At 31.1% G+C, this 22,024-nt stretch overlaps 1 protein-coding gene across 1 annotated transcript; it reads left to right on the top strand.

The window, feature by feature from the left end:
- The first annotated feature begins 333 nt into the window (after positions 1–333).
- Positions 334–20,205, top strand: LOC139502441 (uncharacterized). The gene is made up of 9 exons (XM_071291917.1): positions 334–469; positions 1,089–1,154; positions 8,281–8,391; positions 9,361–9,477; positions 10,301–10,411; positions 10,713–10,820; positions 11,479–11,589; positions 15,588–15,664; positions 17,133–20,205. Exons 4-9 carry the CDS (start codon positions 9,365–9,367, stop codon positions 17,366–17,368), a joined length of 756 nt encoding a protein of 251 aa, XP_071148018.1. The 5' UTR covers positions 334–469; positions 1,089–1,154; positions 8,281–8,391; positions 9,361–9,364; the 3' UTR covers positions 17,369–20,205.
- The last annotated feature ends 1,819 nt before the right edge of the window (positions 20,206–22,024 follow it).

The following is a 22,024-nucleotide window of genomic DNA, read 5'->3' as shown; positions in this document are numbered from 1 at the left end:
CCATGCTACTGAGGTATCGTATTACAGTCATAGTTAAATCAACAGAGAACATATTTTCTACCTGTGATAAGAAATATTTTCCATGCACTGCTCTAGAAATGTGCAAATAGAACAAAAATCAAAGAAAAAAAAAGACTAATAAATCTAGCTACAGTTATATTACTACTCGTAAACCTAAAAATACTTTCAATATCAAACGTGCTTATAAGATGTTAATATCGTCTTTCTAATTTACCGGAGTTAACACTCGGTAATCAAAGATTTGATGCTTTATCTTAACGTGTTTTATAGCTATGATGTACTTTCAATAGTCGCACATATGTTGAATATAAATTGTTTTCCATATTGAAGATTTATAGTCTTATTTGCCTTTCAGATATTAATCACATTTACAATAATAATCACTTCGGTATGTCTTTTGCAGGAATTTTGTTTCTTCAAAGCCAGAGTTAACACCAAAAGAAAAACGGTACATATATACATGATACATATATTTATTATATATAAGTAGACGTAAACCTAATAGGAATGTGTATAACAACATGTTATAAACTCGTTGGATAGGGATATCATCTCACGAACAGGTTCTATCTATCTGCTAATTTTCACTTGATCGGTTAACAATATGCAACTATCAATATTACAACATTGAAAATTATTTGAGTACATTGTTGTAATGTTGAATCACTGAAATGTACATGAAATTGAGAATTGAAATAAGGAATATGTCAAAGAGACAACAATCCGATTCAAGACCGAAAAACATCCATTGGATCCTCAATGCAGCGAATTAATCCTGCACCCGGAGATCGGCCTTAGCTAGCCCTTAAACAAAAGTGTACTAGTTGTGTGAAATTGGACGTCATACTCAGTGTTAGTTCGTAACCCGGCTTTGATTTTTTTTTCTAAACTGATTTATGAATTTGGAAAAGCGGTATACTACTTTTGCCTTTATTTATACTTAACATGCTAAACTCAATTACTTATAAATGAACTAAGATTAAGAAATAAAAAGAAAACCAAAAGAGACAATTGACAATTACATTTATGTGTATTATACTCTGAAATACTCAATATATTCTTAATAGTAATCTTATCCTGGAGAGAATTGCATTCTTGGAAAATGATCAAAGATTAACAGCAAAAGAAAAACGGTAAATATATTCATCAATGAAAAATTGAAAATTGTCATTACTGTGATAACATATCTAATATTATCTTTATAACTAAGCGGGCAGTTTTATAATATTATGTAATAAATTATGATCGAACTCAACTACTGACGACGGGGAATTGATGAAAAACCCATCGCAGCTATATATGATGAGTGTTTGCATTTGACATTAATTTTCTTTCAAATATTGTGCGTTAAATGCGTGTTTTGGATTAACCTCTATCTCTTACGCTCAAATTAAATATTTTCTAAGGATACGTCCTTGTAATCTTATATTCTCTTTGTACGTTAATTGCTGTGTCATTATGTCTCTTGTTGAGAGTTGTTTCATATGCAACCATACCACATAATTTTCTGTAGATTTAAAAGGTACAGATATCAATATTTGGGATACAGTATGAAACGATGTCTTATAGTGTAAATATTTAATGTGTTTTGTCGATTTGGCTTTACGTCCTGTCATTTCTTCTTTATGTTATGTGCAGATGCCTTTATTTCCTGACACGGCATCTCTTTGTTATGTAAAATTAGTTATTTGTTTGGTCAAACAATTGTATGAAATGTCATTGCTAAACTTTGTTGTGTAAAATATGCATTACATTATGCTGTAACTACTATATATTCTGTGAATACTTCGAAACTTTATGATCAACCACCTTTACATTCTCTCATATTTTATCTATGCTGATACTATTCTTCTTTTACGTAAGTCAGTTAATAATTGCGTCCTGTCTCAAGTGTTATTGTTATGTCAAATGTTCTGAAGGTTTTGTTTTGATACACCTTTGTTCTATGTAAATCTCATGAAATTATAGTCTTTTGGCGTTATGTTGTGTTCATACATATGTATCTCAAGTGAAAAACACAACACATCATGGTATAATTCATATGCGTTTTGCCGAACAATTGATACTCTCTGTGAGCATTCATTACGTCATGTGCAAATGCCTTTTACATTATGTGCAAACAACTAATACGTTTTGTGCAAACCTCGTTTATTCTTAAGTTTTCTATGTTGTGTCGTGTGTGCTGTTGTTTGTTTGTCTTTTTCATTTTTAGCCATGGCGTTGTCAGTTTGTTTTAGATTTATGAGTTTGACTGTCCCTCTTTTACCTTATGTGCAAACATCGTTCACCCTGTGTGCAAACATCGATTACCTTATGTGCAAATACCTATTAAGTTATGTGTAAAAGCTACATCATTATGTGCAAACACTATTACGTTATGTTCAAATACCGCTTACATTATGTGCTTACACCATGTAAGTTATGTGCAAATGCCTATTACATTATGTCCAAACAACTATTACGTTATGTGCAAACACCTATTTCGTTATGTCCAAACACCTATTACGTTACGTACAACCACCTATTAAGTTCTGGTTAACGTTTTGTTGACACAGATTAAAACAAAACGCATCAATGATATGCATTTTGAAAATGAAGAAAATTAAAAGTTTGACCTTTCTAACAAACTGTAGATTTTAATATTAATTATATTGATTGGTTAAAAACGCTATATACATACAATGTATCTAGTTTTATGGGAAATTATTTTGCTTTACTTTAAGAGTGTCCGTTATGCATCCATGCTTTGAAAATTTGTTCACTTTACTTGTTGAAAATTGTAACAAATATACAGACACGACTTTAGTTTTCAAAAGGTGCAACGGAAAAGAACAATACGATATAAAAAGGAAGATTTGGTACGAATGCCAATGTCACAACTCTTCACAAGAGACCAGGATGATTTGTTATTACCCTCCCAGTAGGGTTTTCATCTAGCGAGAAACGTGTACTAGATTAATGCTACAAATGTAATGACGTTTCCCATGATTCATGTAGCAGCTAGGGAATCCTACAACATGTTTATGATTTTATTTTCGTTCATTTCCTTTAACAGTTGTGCATATTATTCTGAACAACCTTCCTAAGACGTATTATTTCCTCCGTCCCTGACAAGGCGTGTTGAGACCGGTAGGTGTCCTGAATAGGGGTGGTCAGGTGACCAACCCCTCTTATCTGACAATTTTTTTAAAAACTAACAGGGATGTTGGAAAAATTTGATCCGACTTTGGATCAGACAGGTAGAAGGGTGTAACAAAGAGCTGCAATTTCTCCAAAAAAAAACGCATACACATTTTTTTTTCTGAATGGAATGGTTATCAGCCTTGTTTCACCTTCACTGGCCATACTCGAAATTAAATCCCGCAACTTGAAACTCCAGATAATGACTTTCATTTATCCGTATTTGGTCCGGTAACTTTTCGAACCGTGTCATCAAGAACGATACAAAAAAATACATATTCTAGTAAATTGTAATTGTTTTCTTCTATTATTTTGTTTTTATAAGTGATATGCATATTGTTTATTTTGTTGTCTATAAGAATAAATAAATAATTTCGTTGCTAAAATGGTCATCATATCATAATTTTTTCATTTGAATTTCAGAAGAAAAACTGACTATCTATAAAAAAAAAAAAAAAAAAAAAAGTGATATGAATGCCAATGAGACAATTCTCTACGAGAGACCAAATGACATAGAAATAAATAACCATAGATCTTCTTATGGCCTTTAACAAAACACCTTTAACAAATGGAGTAGAAAAATAAATAGATTAGATGACTATGCGGTATGCATAGTCATCTAATCTATTTATTTTTCTACTCCATTTAATTTTTCACCAGTTTAAAAAAAAAATGGTTACAGTTAAGTTATTCGGTTTTATCCTGCAATTAGCTAGTTATTGTTTACAAATAACGGGTAAACAACATTTTTTTGCTTTGATTGTACATGTACAAATAAATTTTCCTGCTACCCGCTTCCATGTTGATCAATCGGTAATATGGATATTTCTTTCTGGGTAATATATAGTTCATTTTCGGTTTTCTCCGCTTCCGCGTTTCAATAATTGTAAAAATCAGAGACAATGGTTAAGATTTATACAACTTATGCTTAAATACTAGGTGTAAATTGTAAACAATATATGTACATTGTCAGAAATATAAAATGTATTAGTTCTCGCTGCGAAACAATAGAAAATTCGGTAAGCCTCGCTTTTCGTCCTGTTTCTAAAGCTCGTACAAATAAATTTCACGTTTACCGACAAAGTACATTTATAATCAATACATTATTCCACAGTTGTTGATATGAATTGATCTTTTTGTTCAATATTTCAACGAATATCGTCGTATAAATTAGAAACATCAACCTATTTTCCGAATGGAGAGTCATAAATGCAATGAATGTTATTGAATTTATGACGGGATATACGGTATAAACGGTAAGCTTCGATGCGTTTAGTTATGAACGCGAATGGTTCGATAAATATAGCTAAATACACAATTAAGCCAAATGTTCATAAAAAGGATTTGCTGCACACCATTATTTTGAGAAATTTTATTTTAAAAAATATAAAATTTTATACAAATATATTTTTTGGATCTAAATGTTATCATTCTAAAATATGTTTTGACAGTTTCCGTTAAATATTGCCATTTTTAGATATATCGGTCCCCCTTTTCTCGGCTACTGTTAAAGCGAGACGTTTTTTTTTTATTAATAGCTAGCAAGGCATGAAGTTCATATGATTCAATCCAAATTATCCTCAAAGTGCCGAAAAAATCTTGAATTGATGCAATCGTGTTCGCCTTGAAATCGACGTAACATATTTAGTCAAAATTCTTTAAAAAAAATCACCAATATAACGAAAAGAAAACTGTGACAGACTTTAACACGAAAGGGAAGGTTTAAATTCTTTTGTAATTTTCCTGCTACTGATTAAAAATTAAGAAAGTTCACTTGTCATGTTTTGTATTGTTGGAATTTTGTTGAAACCCTCCGTTTAAAGCATCATGAAACAATTGCCAGCTAACTCCCAGTTTTCAAAAATCTTTAAATGTGCAGTATGTCATTGATACGATTTGAGTTCTCAAAATGAATGAAGGTAAAATAAGGATAATAAGACATTTAAAAAAAATATAAAACACTTGTTATGTTTTATTAATTTTTGAGAACATCTTTATGTTAAAGATATTAATCAAAGTACTGAAGTACTGAACATCGGATGACCGCAAGTTCCTGTGGACGGTCACAAGTACTTGTCTCAGAAAACCAAATCACATCCCTTTACCTGAAAGTGACGTTAAAGTGCAGATATATATTTTTTCGGTGTGCGGATGATAAATTCAACCTCATCGTAGAAGTTATACAAATCAGTAAACTCTGTTTTTTTTGTTATACATTATTTTAATATTTGTAAATTACAGTTACATGTATATATAATTTTTATCCATTTGTATATCGTTCTGTTGCACTATATTAATTATAGTGCTGTGCAAGTGCATGTTGGTCACTGTTCTGTAATAATTCAATTTTTCTGATAGATTGAATTTGAGTGGGCATTCATATTTTCAAGCAAAACATTCAATGTCCCATGCAGAGAGAGGGAGCAAAGACAGATAACTCTGCATGGGAAATTGCAAACGTTCTTGAGATATTCTTCTGCATGCGGTAACACAATTTTTCTGTACGTGTGTATGAATATTAAAGATTTTTTTACTTTGTTTATGTTTCTAACGAGTTTAACGACATTTTCGTATCATTAATTTATGTTCAAAAAAATATATTTTACAGACTGTTCTCTTCTGAGGATATTAAGCCATCAAATGCCGGAAAATTAACTATGTGTATTACATTTCAGATCAAATGTTAATATAATTCATGGTCGTTTTATTATGCATATATTAAACACTGAAATTGAAAATTGAAATATCAATCATTAATACGTCTTTATTTGCAATGCTTATCTGCAATATGCACGATTTGTTTGCTAAAAAATGTTCCTGTACAATGTTTTCAAAAATGCATTAAATGTATTTTATGACTTTTTTCAATCTAGGCACACCCCAGAGAGACACACCTCGAGAATCGTGTCTATATATTTGTAAATATTTTAATTTTCAACAAGTAAAGTGAACAAAATATAAAAAGAATGGATGTATAACGCACACTCTTTAAGTAGAACAAAAAAACTTAATATTTATATAACAATTTTATATCAATCAATATATAAAGATACTACATTTCCAATACTAAATCAACAACCCGATGCACATATATAACCTTCAGTCCACATTCAGCATCTAATGGATATTACCTTGAAAGAGAATACAGCGAAGTAGTTTAGAACGTTTTAGAAAGCTAAAACTTAAAATTTTCTAAATTTTCAAAATGTATATCACTGATGCGTTTTGTTTTAATCTGTGTCAAAAAAGCGTTTACCAGAACGTAATAGGTGTTTGCACATAACGTAATTGGTATTTGGACATAACGTAATAGGTGTTTGCACCAGAACGTAATAGGTGTTTGCACCTAACGTAATAGATGTTTGGACATAATTTAATAGGCATTTGCACAAAGCGTTATCGGTGTTTGCACATAATGTAAGCGTCATTTGCACATACAGTAATTGTGTTTGCACATAATGATGTAGTTGTTATACATAACTTAATAGGTATTTGCACATAACGCAATAGGTGTTTGCACTTAAGGTAAACTATGTTTGCACATAGGGTAAACTATGTTTGCACATACGGTAAACGGTGTTTGCACATAGGGGATCGATGTTTGCACATAAGGTAAACGAGGTTTGCACAAAACGTATAAGTTGTTTGCACATAATGTAAAAGGCATTTGCAAATGACGTAATGAATGCTCACAGAGAGTATCAATTGTTTGGCAAAACGCATAGGAACTATACCATGATGTGTTGTGTTTTTCACTGGAGATACATATGTATTAACACAACATACCGCCAAAAGACTATAATATTATGAGGTTTACATAGAACAAAGGTGTATCAAAACAAAACCTTTAGAACATTCGGCATAACAATCACATTTGAGACAGGACGCATTTGAGACAGGACGCAAAAAGGACAGAACATACATTACTATAAGATAAAATATGAGAGAATGTAAAGGTGGTTGGTCATAAAGTTTCGAAGTATTCACAGAATATATAGTAGTAAAAGCATGATGTAATGCTTATTGTACACGACAAACTTTAGCAATGACAAATCATACTACTATTTGACCAAACAAATAACTAATTTGACATAACATAGAGATGCCGTGTCATGAAATACAGACATTTGCACATAACATAAAGAAGAAAAGACAGGACGTAAAGACAAAGCGACAGAACACATTAAATATTTACACTATTTAAGACAGTTCCGGCGTTCCATAATACAGCGGTAAGGAGTGGCATTTGTGCAAATTTTACAAAATTCAATCTTTTATTTGCGCCACAAGGCTAAATTTATTTTTCTGATTTGGATTGTGTCATAATTTTTATGTCTCTTCTGGCTATGTTTTTTTTAAATGCTTTATGAATTCCTAAAATTTCTTTCATCCAGTTCGTTCAAAAATCGATGGATATAGTCTCAATGGCAATCATATCATATGTTATTGTTTGTATATAGAGGAAACAAGTCTTTGACCTTTATAAAGATTATCCAGTGTATATGAGTACATCCGAGCCATTGCTTACAAATCGTGTTTCAGAACAAACTTTTAGATTTACTCTAGTGTAGAATGATTTCTTTTTGGTTTCCTGATCTCCTTAATTTATAACAGAACTGCTGTATTTAACATTATCATGAAAAGTCACTTACTAAGAATGTATCAGTGTATAGAACTTTCAATATGGTTACGATAATTGACTACAGATGAATATGTTTTATCATGCAATACATGTAAAAAAAGTAAGCTTTTAAGTTTTAAATCAAAGATTCTTTTGAATAAAGCTTCAATTTTTGTATTATAAATCTGTGTTACATATATTAATGGCGCATACACAATAAGGTTTGTGGCGTAAATGAAAGATTATTTTTGCACAAATGAAATGCTAATTTGCGCAAAAGCAAAGCACCGGAGATAAGCATTCTATTATAATCTTAATTAATTGCGAGTGAATTGGTACAACTAAACGTATCAAATAAAATAAACATTGAAGATCGGAAATCTCAGAGTAAAAATATTGCTGGAAAACGGACACTTTTAGTATAATCCAAAATAAAAAATGGTTATATTTTTTTTCAGTTGCAAGGATCAGATAGTGAAAGATGAGGTTACTTCCAGTCAATATGATTACTTCGGAAAACAAACAGCAAGAATAATAGACGACGTAAATGCAGCGACGAATGAAATACGGTAATACATTTCAGAGTTTTGAAATCAAAATTAGTTTGAAATGCATATCCGTAGTAGAATATATTAACTAAAACCATTTACATTGTCTTTATTGTTAGAATTACGGTAAGCACAAACAACTTTAATTTATAAACCTTTAAACGAACGATATGATCTTTACTAATAATAAAAATACACCATTTTTTAAGTGATACTAACATTGATGTATTAAAATAACTCATTACGGCAATGAAGTCCCTTGTTGTATATTGACAGTTGATCGCATGATTTGTGAGTTTGGCGAACATCGCATATTTATTTGTGTGAACAGGCATACTAGACACATGCCTAAATCTATTTTGCAGCACGAAGTATATATACATCTTATTTGTTCTTGTTAATCATTAATTTGATGCATTTCTATACAGCCCATTAGTATAAACTACGTACAGCTTGTTTCCGAATCGTACTATGAAAGTGGATGTTTGTATGATCATATGTGTAATATATCAAAACTGACATCTGATGTGGTGTTCGGTACCTCTTAGTTTTCTTAATTTTTAAAAACATAAGATCCAGAACTTTAGGATGTCCTTGATCTTAAGTGATATTGAATAAATCAAGAATTTAAATCAAAATAAGCTAAAAATATTGATAGCTCCTATAGAAGATATTTGATTGATAAAATATGGTGGAAAAAGGCTGACTCGTACTTTTACCATATATTTGTATTGGTACTATTTTGGTCTTTAATCAAAAGAAAGAAAATCAAGAATCTGCTGAAATGTTGTCAAAAGACCTTTCATGACCTACAAAATCTTAAAAAAAATGTATATATAAGTGTAATCGGGGAAACATTTAACCTTGTATACAGTCTAACACAGATTCCAAAAACTTACCTAATGTTTTAGCTAGAAAAATATGAAAGACAGGACAGTTACATAAAAAGGTTCACATTTTTAGAAAATCTTAAATACACTTTTTCAATAGTCCAATGCATCAGAGAGCGAACGAAACACTGTCAGATACTTCCAGTCAAAACAACTTTAGCAAAAGACCTACAGCAAGTATTAAAGACGGCGTTATTCTATATCAGGATGAAATACGGTACATTTATTTATATTTGTTTACACCAATACGTCATACTAAGCGTGTTGAATAAAGGTAAACATCGTAGAGTAGGCTTATCTGTTTTGTTAGACTATAAACAAATGTGCTAGTAGTAGAAATGTGAACAGTTACCTCTTACTTGCAGAATCAGCGACTGGCAAATAAACAGAAGTTCCGGCTAAGCTCCTGCTATCTTCTTTTTCTGACATTCAGATATTTTAAAGATAATACTTTTTTTAAGTATTAAAGAACAAATCAGTCGCTGGATGATCATGTGTGTAAAGCCTTTGAATGAATTTTTCATGTTATTCATCCGCGTAAACCCTAATGTTTTTTACAGGCACATGTAAGATATGATAGAAATCTGTTAATAAAAAGGGTAACGTTTTAGCTCACCTGACAAATCTATCAGTAATAAACATGTTCACCAGTTTGAGATATATCTTCCCTGAAATGTGCAGACGCTTTAGACAATACGTTGATGGGTTGCTGTCCCTGCATTGGTAAAAAGTGTGTTGTTATTATATTAATCATTATGATCATTAGAAATAAATTGTAAACAACAAGCTCCTAAAATAGGACAAAGGGGTTAACAAGAGAAGAATATGTGAAAATTGAAAAAAAAAGTCAACTGATAACAACTTGAAACTAATTAAAGTAATGATAAGGGGTTGTCAGTAACCTTCGTAAAACAACAATTCAACCAATCTCTTGGTATCAATCATTATTGGAGTATTTTATACTATGTGTTATGATATTCAAAACCACATACGATATAGGTGAGCGACACAGGCTAAGTAGACATACTTTCTGTTTACAGTGGCAATAACCAAATACCGGATGCAAACAGAATTGCCAAACAAAAGATATGCATTGAAGAAACAGCAGGAAGAATGATTGGCGTTGTTAATGCCTTAGCCGATGAAATACGGTACTTATATTTATCAGTATTGATCACAATACGTTAAAATCATGTTTTGTTTATATCAACACCCCGAGGAGAATCTGATCGAAGAACTCAGACCAGTATTATTATACTTCAGCTTTGAAACTCTAATACAGAAAATCATAGACATACTTTTTAGATTTAGTTATAGTTTTAATTTATCCCTAGTTTCACTTTCTCCTTAGATCAAAACCCTATATTGTGTTTCATAACCAATAACCAGACTTTCTTGTGATAAATTTCAACTATTCATATATTTGTAATTTTACAACCAATTTATTTATAGCCGTAAAGTTATCATAGGGACAGAAGGTATTCAAATGGAACTTGATATCATCAGGATGTCAACAGCAAACCTAAAAGACACAGTGACAGCCTTAATAGAAGAAATACGGTATAGATTTATTTATGTTTAGTGCATATTTATTAACATTTCAATGTACATGTACATGCTGGACTACTATCTTAATATATTTTTATAAAAAAATTGAACCAGAAATAATATAACATAATATATAATACTATAAACTAAATTTAAAGAAGTCCAGATCGAGCATGAATGACAATCGGCCTGGAACAACAACCGATATAAAAAAGGACTTTCATATCAGCGGTGTAAGTATTTTCCGTCCAATAGCTGCGGTATCCAATCTTTTATTGCGATATATTGTGATGTATGAAAAAATATACTTAACTGATTATATACCTTTTGTTGATATACCAACCTTAAGTTACAAAGAAAAGGTGAAATTGTACAACCTAGAAAAAAATTTATAATACTAAAATGGTCATTTTTTGTTTACAAAATAATTATGACTATATTTTCAATTTCCAAAACACAAAACTCACAAATATTGCTATTTAAATCACATGCAATAGAGGGCATATAAGGTTTTGTTCTACAAATGGCACCAATCGTGTGTGTTAATACTGCAATAGGATTTATTTGAAGTACTATTGAGTGAAGTAAATAATACAAATTCATGTTCCAGGGAACTTTGTCTCAATACGTCAATATTAGTATAATCTTTAATTGATATCTATGTTTATAGCCAAGAACATCACATAGTGGATGATGGAGATATTGCAGAAGAACTTGGTTATATCCAATGGATAATTGCAGAATTAATGGGTGCACTAAAAGGATTAAAAACAGAAATGCGGTACATATAATAATATAAATCATGCAGATTAATAACGATACTATTGATTCGCGTATTTCGATATTTGCGAATTTATTGCTTTCTAATGGGTTTCTAATTCCAGGACACCAACATGAATTGCTAATGTTAAAAATATCATGAAGTCTATCAAAAGTATTTGTTTCTAATTTCAAGATACAATTGCTCATGTTAAAAATTAGATGAACTTTTGGCAATACAAGAGCAGTAGAATGATGTCATATTTCATGCTATTGTCACTATACTAAGGTGTATTTTAAGGCGAAGTGTACGTTATTGCACGCCTCTAGCGGATTTAAAAACGTTCGTCGTTAGTTACGAAAGCCATCTCCTTTACTCCAAGAAAGGACACACGAAAGGGAAACTACTTTCTGCGGTCTATAATTAATCCAACAAGCACACCTGTGCTGTCTTTAAACCTCATAGAAATTATCTAAACAACTCCAATTAGAAATCACAGCATTCTGTACCTTGTTCTGTGTGCAGCCTGACTTAAAAACACTGTTTTTTTTTTGTTTTAGACGCGTAGGAGAAGGCATTTCGTGTTTATGATATTAACAGAAAGAAAAAACGCCTCACAACAAAATTATAAACAAATAAACAAATAAACATCTAACCATTTTTCTTCTATTGATATCAAATTAATTAAAATGAAACCTGAATTGACCCAACAATATCGTTTTAAAAAAGCCGTAGTCTTGAACGAAAAACACAGTACTCAACGTAAAGTTTTATAATAGGTTACAAAAAATTAATGAAAGACGTGTGAATTTAATTGTTTAATTAAAAAGACGTTTAAATGTTCGTATTTTGTGCAATTGAAAATTTAAGGACATGATTTATCTTCATATAAGAAATCAGACTATAGTATATACCAAGAGAATAATTTGACCACTAGTGTAAAACTTACCAGTCGGAAGAACAAAGACGGAAAACAAATAAAAAATAAATTAGGCCCTAAAATTACTCAGTAACTTAAAAGTTGTCTCACTCTAACATTTATCTTAAAATAAGTAAAAATTATGTCATTCAACTCCCAGTTTTCAACTTTTTCTACATGTGCAGAAAATAAACAGGTGTCTTCTATTCCGTCCACAATTAATGGGAAAACTAAATATAAATTTAGAACCATATTGAAATTAAAAGTACACATGTAAGATAAAATATAACATGTCATTTCTTCTTTCACAAATTCCAATTTCGAAGAGATATATAGCGAAATCTGTTTTCTTTTATTGTGTCTGTGTGCATCATTCAAAATTAGAGAATGTAATTTTGAAGTATCAAGTCTCAATTCAAGATTATGAATGAATAGAATATAGAATTACAAGGGGGGGAGGTAAGGAAGCCCGTGGTTTGCTAGTCTTATAATATGAAACTTTGAAGTTCATATAATTTACATTCAACGTTTTTTATCGAATATTTCATGGCTTTTTGACTATCAATGTTGACCCCTCCCCCAATTGATTGGATAAAATGAATGGATTGCCGCCCCTATTTCAAACTGAAGTCCTATAAACTGACTGGTATTCGAATTTATTAAAAGAAATAATTGGTATCTCACAGGAGCGTAGCTGCCGTTAGGCACTTTAGGCACGTGTCTACACATAATTTTTTTCACATTTTTTTGTTTTATTAAAATAAATTAATAAACAATTTTATCTGTAGATGAAAGACGGTGAAGTTGTCCAAACTCTTTAATTATCGAATGTCATGTGTAAACAGTTGATTAAATACCTAGCTACGCCCCTGTTTCATATTGAATCAATACCGTAATGGCCGAAATAAATCATTTGTTTCCGCGAATTCCGAACAGCTAGAAATATATTCCCGAGTTTCAATTTGAGTTGTTCGAATAATACAAGCCCTTTCCATGTCCGATTTTCTCCTCACTGTTGTAGATTTCAGATTGATTTCAAGAAATAAAAATCATACAAAAATGTTTCACTCAAATATTCGTCTTCAGACGTGTAAAGTTATACAACGGTTACTAGCCGGTCTGAATTGTGATTAAAAGAAAAGCATGCAATGCATAAAATATATAATGTCGTGGCTCAGGGATGTGTTGAATTATAGAGATGCTTATGCGGCACAAAGATAAGATAAATTTACCCAAATGTACTAAGAATTACCACACAACTTAAATTTACTTAAATATTGATTTGTTATCCTGTGCCAGACAGATGGCTGATATTCTGAGAAGAGACCTTGATGAAATGACGTTTTATGGGAACAAGGATTTTGAAAACACGTCACAGTGTTTAGATTTTAACAACAATAAGGCACCAAGGTCGAAAATAGTTCTAGTTTATAATGAAGAAAATGTCAACCGTTTTCTAGCTTGGCGATCTCCGCACACACCCGAATATAACATGTATAATAGACAAATACAATAGAATAGTACACAAAACGTAACATAAAAAACTAAAGACCTAGCAACACTAACTCCAACAAAGTACATAACTATATGAAGCGTCGTAACTGTTGCTGTGACGTCAATAACGTTGTCATTGTTTTTTGTTTTTTTTACACTCAAGATTCAACTTTAACAGTGTATAGCTTGAAAAAATAGCACGGTTGCTAAGGAATTTCTTTGCACCAATCGATTCCTCAGACATTTTAGAATCGTCTCATAAATTAAAAAAAAATCGATTGTCTAATATAATATAAAATCTTTGAAATGTAACAATTCCTGTCGAATTTCACGATTTTTCCTATATATCCTTTGTAATTTTGGTGTATGATACTGTTAACTTCAACAACTCGTATCTCAAAAACGAAAACGGTTACCCCCTTTTTTTATTTTATTTTCCGATTTATTTTTATAAGCAGAATCTACAAAAAAAATCCATTGTGTAGTTTAATTACGTACACTTCGCCTTAAGGCAATATCCGAATATAGACAGTACAAGTAGATGAATGTTAGTGACCTTAGGTTGCTTAAACTAATGATAATATTTTGTTATTTTGATTTGCATATACTTGTTAACCGGATGTCCCAAATATTTTTTTACGCCATTATGAATGACCTTGATGAAATTATAACCCACGCTTCAGCAATATGCGTCCAAAAATTGGAAGGAATGTCATTTTTTCTAAGGTTGGGTGTTCTCTCGCTTCGTTTATCAATACAAAGTAACCGTCATGGTATACCAAAGTATGTTGAAAATTACACGTTGAATTAATTATTCAATTCAGCTGAATCGCTGCATATGGTTGTGTTACCCTGTTAGAACCATCATTACTGGTAGGAACACAAGAAATCATTGTGTATTGACATATAGCCCGCATGCTATGATTACTGTAAATATTCTATTGAATGGACAGCTTTGCCTTGTATATCTTTAAAATCTTGGCAGGCTTTACCACCCATTGACAAATATTGATCGTATCGTTTTTTCTTCTTCCAGAATTGAGTATATAAATAAATAGGTTACATCGTTTAAGGTTTATGACCCCTTCTGTAGCCATTTTTGTACGAATTTTTCAAACTTCGATTGTATCAAAACTACAGATGTAATGAATAATAGAGATAGGCCATTTTGTACATATACCAAGGAGAAACTTGATGCAAAGCATTATTATTTATTGTCTCATTGCATATAACAGAAACAGGGTACTTTGTGGCACTTGCTTTTCTATGATGTGCTAGTGTTTATTTACAAAAAGTTATAAGCAACCTGTAAATTCCAAAACACCTCGTGCCGAGTCACTAAAGTCAAGCTTACCCTTAAAGGTGTACCTCATTTGGTCCACATTTTAATTTGTTTTAACCAATAGCTACATTAATATACTCGTTTTAAGGAAATCAATGTCATCACTGCATGCAATTATCTTATATCTATCAGTCATGAAATTGCCAAATAAGAGGGAACAAGGATAAATGGTGTGGATTTTCTATAGAATTTCCATATGTTTAGCATTGAATCAACACAAGGGTATATAACCCTTAAGATTGTTATTTTAACTGTCTAATTTAGAGAAAACCAGCTTGACCTACAATCTGTTGGCATCAAACGTAAACTGAACACAGTGGCTATCAAAAGAGAAGTATCTGGTATGTATTTTTTTTATCATTATGTATAAAATTATGTTATTCAAGTTTTAATTCATTACACAAAAAGGTAATCATTTAACACAACTCGCATATAAATAGAGTACGCCTTCTGACACCTATGTAGTTATCAAAGGTTTCAGGATTAAAATTTAGTACGCCAGACGCGGGTGTCGTACATAAGACTCATCAGTGACGCTCATACAAAAAAATACTTATAAAACCAAACAAGTACAAAGTTGAAGAGCATTGAGGATCCAAATTCCAAATGTTGTTTTATGGACTACTCTCAATAGCAAATGTACCATATCTTTATAGTTTCATCCACATTAAAAGCTGCACATTAAAAAATACAAAATCATAAAGGTTAGGTAAGGAATATATAAATATAACACTTGTTAACCATAAAATACTGGTCTTAACATCGGTACCCAGAGGTGAAATCATCTAGAATATGCAAAATAAAAACAAGAACAAACGATATTCAAACGATTATATATAGATTCAGCTTTGTAACGAATACTAAAATCTAAACAATCTCTTTGACACATTCCCTATTTTCGTTCTCAATTTTAGTTAAAAGCCTGCCATCCGTAAATTTGCTGCAATGTAATGAGCTTGATAAAACAAAAAAGACCTACATTGAATAATTCCAAAGTTGCCTGAGGTAGTAAAACCTTTGTTTGAGTATACTCTTGCTGGTATTTTTAAAGGTTAACTGGATTAGATTTTTTAAAGGAATTTATTGGTGTATAAACTCGAGCAATTCACTCACAAACAAATAACAGTCCGAAGGACGTTTATGATTTTTGTGAGTGACTTGGTCCAGTTTATACACGTATTAATTCTTTTAAAAAGGCGTTTGATCCTTAAAATTCTTTAAAATTGGAAATAGGGAATACAGTTTCCACACTTATTACCTCTATCACACGTAAATTGTATATTTATGTCAATGAATAGGCCTGGAGCATGAATATATTTGTTGGTTAGCGCAAAAATATGTACTCAAAATGAAATTTGCCATCTAATAATAAGTTAACTGCAAAAAACGAATGTATTGTGTATTATTTTATTTAACTATTAACGTGCAGTGAAAATGAATTTGGTAACGTTGGTGTTATTATCGCCGTCATCTGGTTTACATTGGTTACGTAAAGAAGTTCGGTCAACGTCGTCTATCTAAAAATAACTAACGTCAAGATCAACTACCGGAAGGTCTCTCGACCAATCATATCAACGTATTCCCTAATATGCAAATCATATAAGAATTATGACAATTTTACACAAGTTAGAAGTTAGCCTGGCAATAAAACCAGGTTAAATCCACCACATAAGAAAATGCAGGTATTAGTACCAAATCAGGAAATGACAGGTTTTTGTTACTTTTTAATTAGTGTCGCGACCACGTGAATCAAAATTAAAATACCCTATTCAAATTATCATAGTGATAAACACATTTGTTTCATTAAAGGGGACGATGCTCATCAACGTTTCAAGAAAACAAAGCATATTGCAACATATGATTTGGCTGGAGAAAAAAAACCGACTTATGGCAATTTGTCTGCAGTGTTGTGTGAATTATGCATTAACGAAAATGAAGCTGTCAACTGGTGTGAGACTTGCAATGCAAACATTTGCGTTTCGTGTACATGCTTTCATAAAGATGTGCGAATGATGATAAACCATCGCATATTCAATCTTCCTTAAAAAAGAACGAACCATGAAAAGAATTTCTTTGCGTAAATTTGTCTTTTTTTTAGATTTGAGTTTTACGCTGTAATGATATATTGTGACTTTGTGACTATATAATGTTATGCTGGGTTTTTAAAACTTGTCAACAATATGTTAGTTTAACAAAAGGTTTTGAACGCGTTTGTGAATATTATGTTGATCATATTGTTTTGATTTATTTGCTTTTAACCATGTTATCATCTGTAGATTTTTTATATAAAATACGGTTTGCGTGGTTCTTACGGGAAGCTTAAGTCTCATACATAATCTCGAGATGCTGGTATTGTATTTTATATTCGACCTTTGAAATCTATAACTGTTTTCTTACTTCTCATCAATAATGTTAGCTCTCTCCACTTTTTAAAAGTAGATATTTCATATCGAACTCTTCAAACATATAAAAATGATGGTTACAGTCATGTCTTTAGGGCATACGATACAGTTTTAGGCTGAATTTTATCATTCAAGCTGATTTAACATAAAAACGAGTTCATGGTCCCCTTTTTTTAACATGACATTTGGTTTGATTACGTAAGGAGGTTATGTGTACCAATTTTCATGAAAACGTAAATAGTGCATTTTTTTTTTATTTGATTTAATACACAGCACAAAATGACTTGTTTCTCCTACATTCATGATCATTTGATTAATTTGAGTTATTGGTAAAAATAAAATGTACAAATTTAGGCAATATTGATATAACACATAAATTACAAATAATTTAACCAAAAAAAATCGTGTTTAGCTTTTAAGACAAAAAAGTTATATATTTCTATCGAAAGGAAAAATACGCCCACAAATCCGTATTTTTAGGATATATCTGAAATTTGAACCTCAATTTACTTAAAAAGTAGCACATGAAGGCATATTTTTTATTACACATTTGATTTAATCAGGTAAAAAATAGCCTACATGCAAATTTTCATTTAAATTTAAATACGGGATCGGATGCCCTTAATTCAAAATAAGTAAAAGTCTTGTACGTGAATATTACAATGAGACTTGATCACAGATAATGACGCGTTGCCATTAAAAGATTTGTAAAATATTGTTGACCAATACTATGTGAAAAATATAAAAAAAAAATCTAAATATAAAGTAGTGTCTGTTCATAAATAGAAGATTGTTTAACATAATTATGTCAGAAAAGAATTGATGATTTAGCACTGCTTCTTGTGCACTTGCAATTAACAAACCTGATACTAAAGTCCAGGTTGTTTGTGATAAGAAACAATTCATTGGATTCGTTCAAATTTGCCGTTGTAACTAGCAGATTTTGTCATTTTAAAAGTTTATTATTATCATAGCATGTAATCATTTGTTAAATTTCGTATATTCCTCCTTTTGTAACTATATTACTTGGACTTGCACACGTCACAAGGTTTAACTGAATATTTTCTGATAAAAGTGGACATTCTTATTGAAATTAAAAATCTATCGAATTCTGTACGATTATTACTCAAAAAGAAAGTTTAAACTTCGTAATCATCGTTTACATTGATATTCTTACTGTTCATTAGTGTATCTGTATTTTAGGTTTATCTTTCATACATTTTAAATCAGCAAATGAATGGTTACATAAAATTCCAATACAACAACATAAAACCACAAGTTCAATTGCCGTATGTTTTTGTTTTGTATTAAAGAGGGTACATAACACTACAGGGAGATACCTCTGTTAAATCAGCTGACCGTTTGGATCAAATTATATTGTTAAGAAAATATAAAACTTCTCAATGAACAAAATGAGTGTTTGTCAAACTGCTATATATCCAATTATCTTTTTTTATAAGATGTCTGCTTCATTATTTTGAAATTTTTATAATTTTGTCAAAGGGTCAAACAAAATATTTTGTCAAAGTTTTATGAAAATTAAATGAGCCGATTTAATTGTAGTCAAGGTTTTTGTACCACCTTAAAATATGATATCTATTGTCCTGAATCTATAATTTTTCAAAATGTAATTATTTATTTCGATACATGAATGCATTGAATATACTATATTATTTAAAAATAAAATCTTGTTTAACAGTTGAAGTTTAATTTTACAATTCGAATACAAATGTATTATTATATATTGCTTGATAGTCAATAAGGCAACTTTTAACCAGACATCATTTAGCTGGCTCAGTTAAGTTTAAGTGTTTAGCCCCTCTTGCTTTTTGAATTTTTGCTAGATATTCGGAATCCTCGGTTTTATCCAAGTATTGCTATTAAAAAGAATTTCATCAATATTTAAATCTCTATGTTGTTTTTATAATTTTATTACGAATAGTTTCAGTAGCCATATTTGAAAATGTTATGAAATGCTTGGTATTTCTTAATAATGTTTTTAAGATTGAGGATGATAATTATAAATGTTTGAAGAGTCAACAAGGAATTATTTCCCGCTAAATATTCATTTTTTTTTCTCGAAAACAAGCAAACGAACCCTTAATTTATTCTGCTTTTGTAGACTCTTTTCTTTTATATGCTATCAATTTATAACAGTCTTTTAAAAAGCCAGCTATTTTGAAACAAAAAGGCAAACATCCTCAAGTTCTTATTTTTAAAATGCACGGACAAATAATGCTCTAAAAAACCCACATCAATACATGGCGTATCTATCTATCTGTTTTGCTTGCATAATTGACATTTTAAGCTAGATTTGCTTACCCTTAACGTCGCCTAAAGTTTCTGGTGGTTTTTATATTAATCAGTCTTTAGATTCCTACAGTTTGTTTTATATACATTGTACGGTTGCTCTGTTTATCTTTTTCTTTTTCAGCCATGGTTTTGTCAGTTTATTTTTAGCTTATGAGTTTGAATTCCCTTATGTGTCTTTAGTCTCACTTTGACGACATTGTTATGCATAAGGCATTGCATTAGTATTTGTACCCATACAAGCAGAATTATCAAAGATATAAACAGATGTGGTATGAGTGCCAATGAGACAAATCTCCATCCAAATATCAATTTATAAAAGTAAACCTTTATAGGTCAATGTACGGCCGTCAACACGGAACTTGACTCATACCCAACAACAAGCTATAAAGTGTCAAATTACAAGTGTTAAACCATTTAGCAGGAAAATCAACGGTCTAATGTATTTCTAAAATAGTTTATGGTTTAACAGGAAACTGCACACACATATGAATTTCAAAGTCGCAAAAACGAAAACAATGGGTCTGGTTCTGATTGTGGAAATGCCTTGCGCTGATAAGCATCTCAATTATATCCTTTTATAAAATATGATCATACCTCTATTGAGGCAACTGTCATTGACTAATTTACTGAAGGCAAATGGAGTAATAATTTTAAGAGACATATCCAATTATGTAATCGATTCATTATCTGTTTTGATGTAGAATGTAAGGCCAATATGATCTATATTCGAAAATTGATCTAACTAAACCAAAACGGGATCATAAATAAAACGGAGGGAAACAAATTAACGAAAAGAGGAAACAAAAGTGAACAACAGAAACACTGAACTGCAACACAAACGCCAAAATTCATAAAAAAGGACTATGCTATACCAACTACCTTAGTCCTGACTTAGTACAGACAATTTTAAGAAAAATGGTTGGTTGAAAATGATTTTATGGCTAGCAAAATATCCTGCTTATATGGCAATTTTAAAAATACCATTCAAATGATAACTATTACGTAGCAGGAAAACAGTACAGATAAATGCAAGGACATTCAGGACAGATAAATACATAAATAAATAACATAATAGTTTATTTAAACATGTTAACCACAGAATAATAAAGCATACAAATAATAAATTACATGTAACGACATAACACAAATACAGCACACTATAATAATTACCTGTAGGCACACGAATGCATCAACGTGAAAAAGTGACGTAACAGGCGAATTAAGAAAATAAATATAAATTAAAATCGTGATAAATATACAACATTAGGTCAATGTCTGAAAAATATCAACATTGTTGTATGAGGTTGAGAAACTGGGGAAGTGGAAGGTTCTACAGAGCCCTTCTCCAGTTTTGCGCCGAGTTCAAAAAGGTTGATATTTTCTGACATTGACCTTATATTGCTTTCATCTCTGGTAGAAAAAGAACTTGTAACCATGTCATTAGATATATCTATAACCTGAACGACACAATACCTTGAACAGGCTACTGCTAATCAATCTGCTGTTATAATAATCAGGAAACACTACTTTATTGCCTGCAAAGGTGCAATCAATTATTTTTAAAAAATCGTCTTCCTGGAATTCAAAGTCTATTTGACGATGTAAAGTAAAAGAAACCGGAAATTGATTTACAGGGATTTGAGCGTGTGTAAAGGATTCTGTTGTACCATTAGTAGCCTCAAACTCTGATTTGTGATTGTGCATAAAATTTTTGTTTACTAGTAGTAGACTCGAGTTGTGGGACTAGTAATGCTATTCGAGATTGTGAATAGGATTCTTGTGTACTAGTACTAGCCTCTTGGACTGGTACTGGTATTTGAGCGTGTGTATATGATTCTTTTGTACCTATAGTAGCCTGTTGAACTGGTACTGGTATTTAAGCTCGTGTTTTGGATTCTGTTGTTCCAGTAGTAGCTTCTTTGACTGGTACTGATAATTCAGTTCGGATTTGAGATTCCGCTGTATCTTTACATTCTGTTGCAGTTT

Source organism: Mytilus edulis, chromosome 14 (assembly GCF_963676685.1).
Source record: "Mytilus edulis chromosome 14, xbMytEdul2.2, whole genome shotgun sequence".
Classification (NCBI taxonomy): domain Eukaryota; kingdom Metazoa; phylum Mollusca; class Bivalvia; order Mytilida; family Mytilidae; genus Mytilus; species Mytilus edulis.
This window is presented reverse-complemented; position numbering and strand designations above follow the sequence as displayed.

What these genes read in the sequence shown, in the direction of transcription:
- LOC139502441 (XM_071291917.1), top strand. Translation starts at nt 9,365, where the DNA reads ATGCATCAGAGAGCGAACGAAACACTGTCAGATACTTCCAGTCAAAAC. An exon ending in CTATATCAGGATGAAATACG is followed by an intron (nt 9,478 to 10,300) that starts GTACATTTATTT and finishes TTCTGTTTACAG; the next exon opens with TGGCAATAACCAAATACCGG. An exon ending in GGATTAAAAACAGAAATGCG is followed by an intron (nt 11,590 to 15,587) that starts GTACATATAATA and finishes TGTCTAATTTAG; the next exon opens with AGAAAACCAGCTTGACCTAC.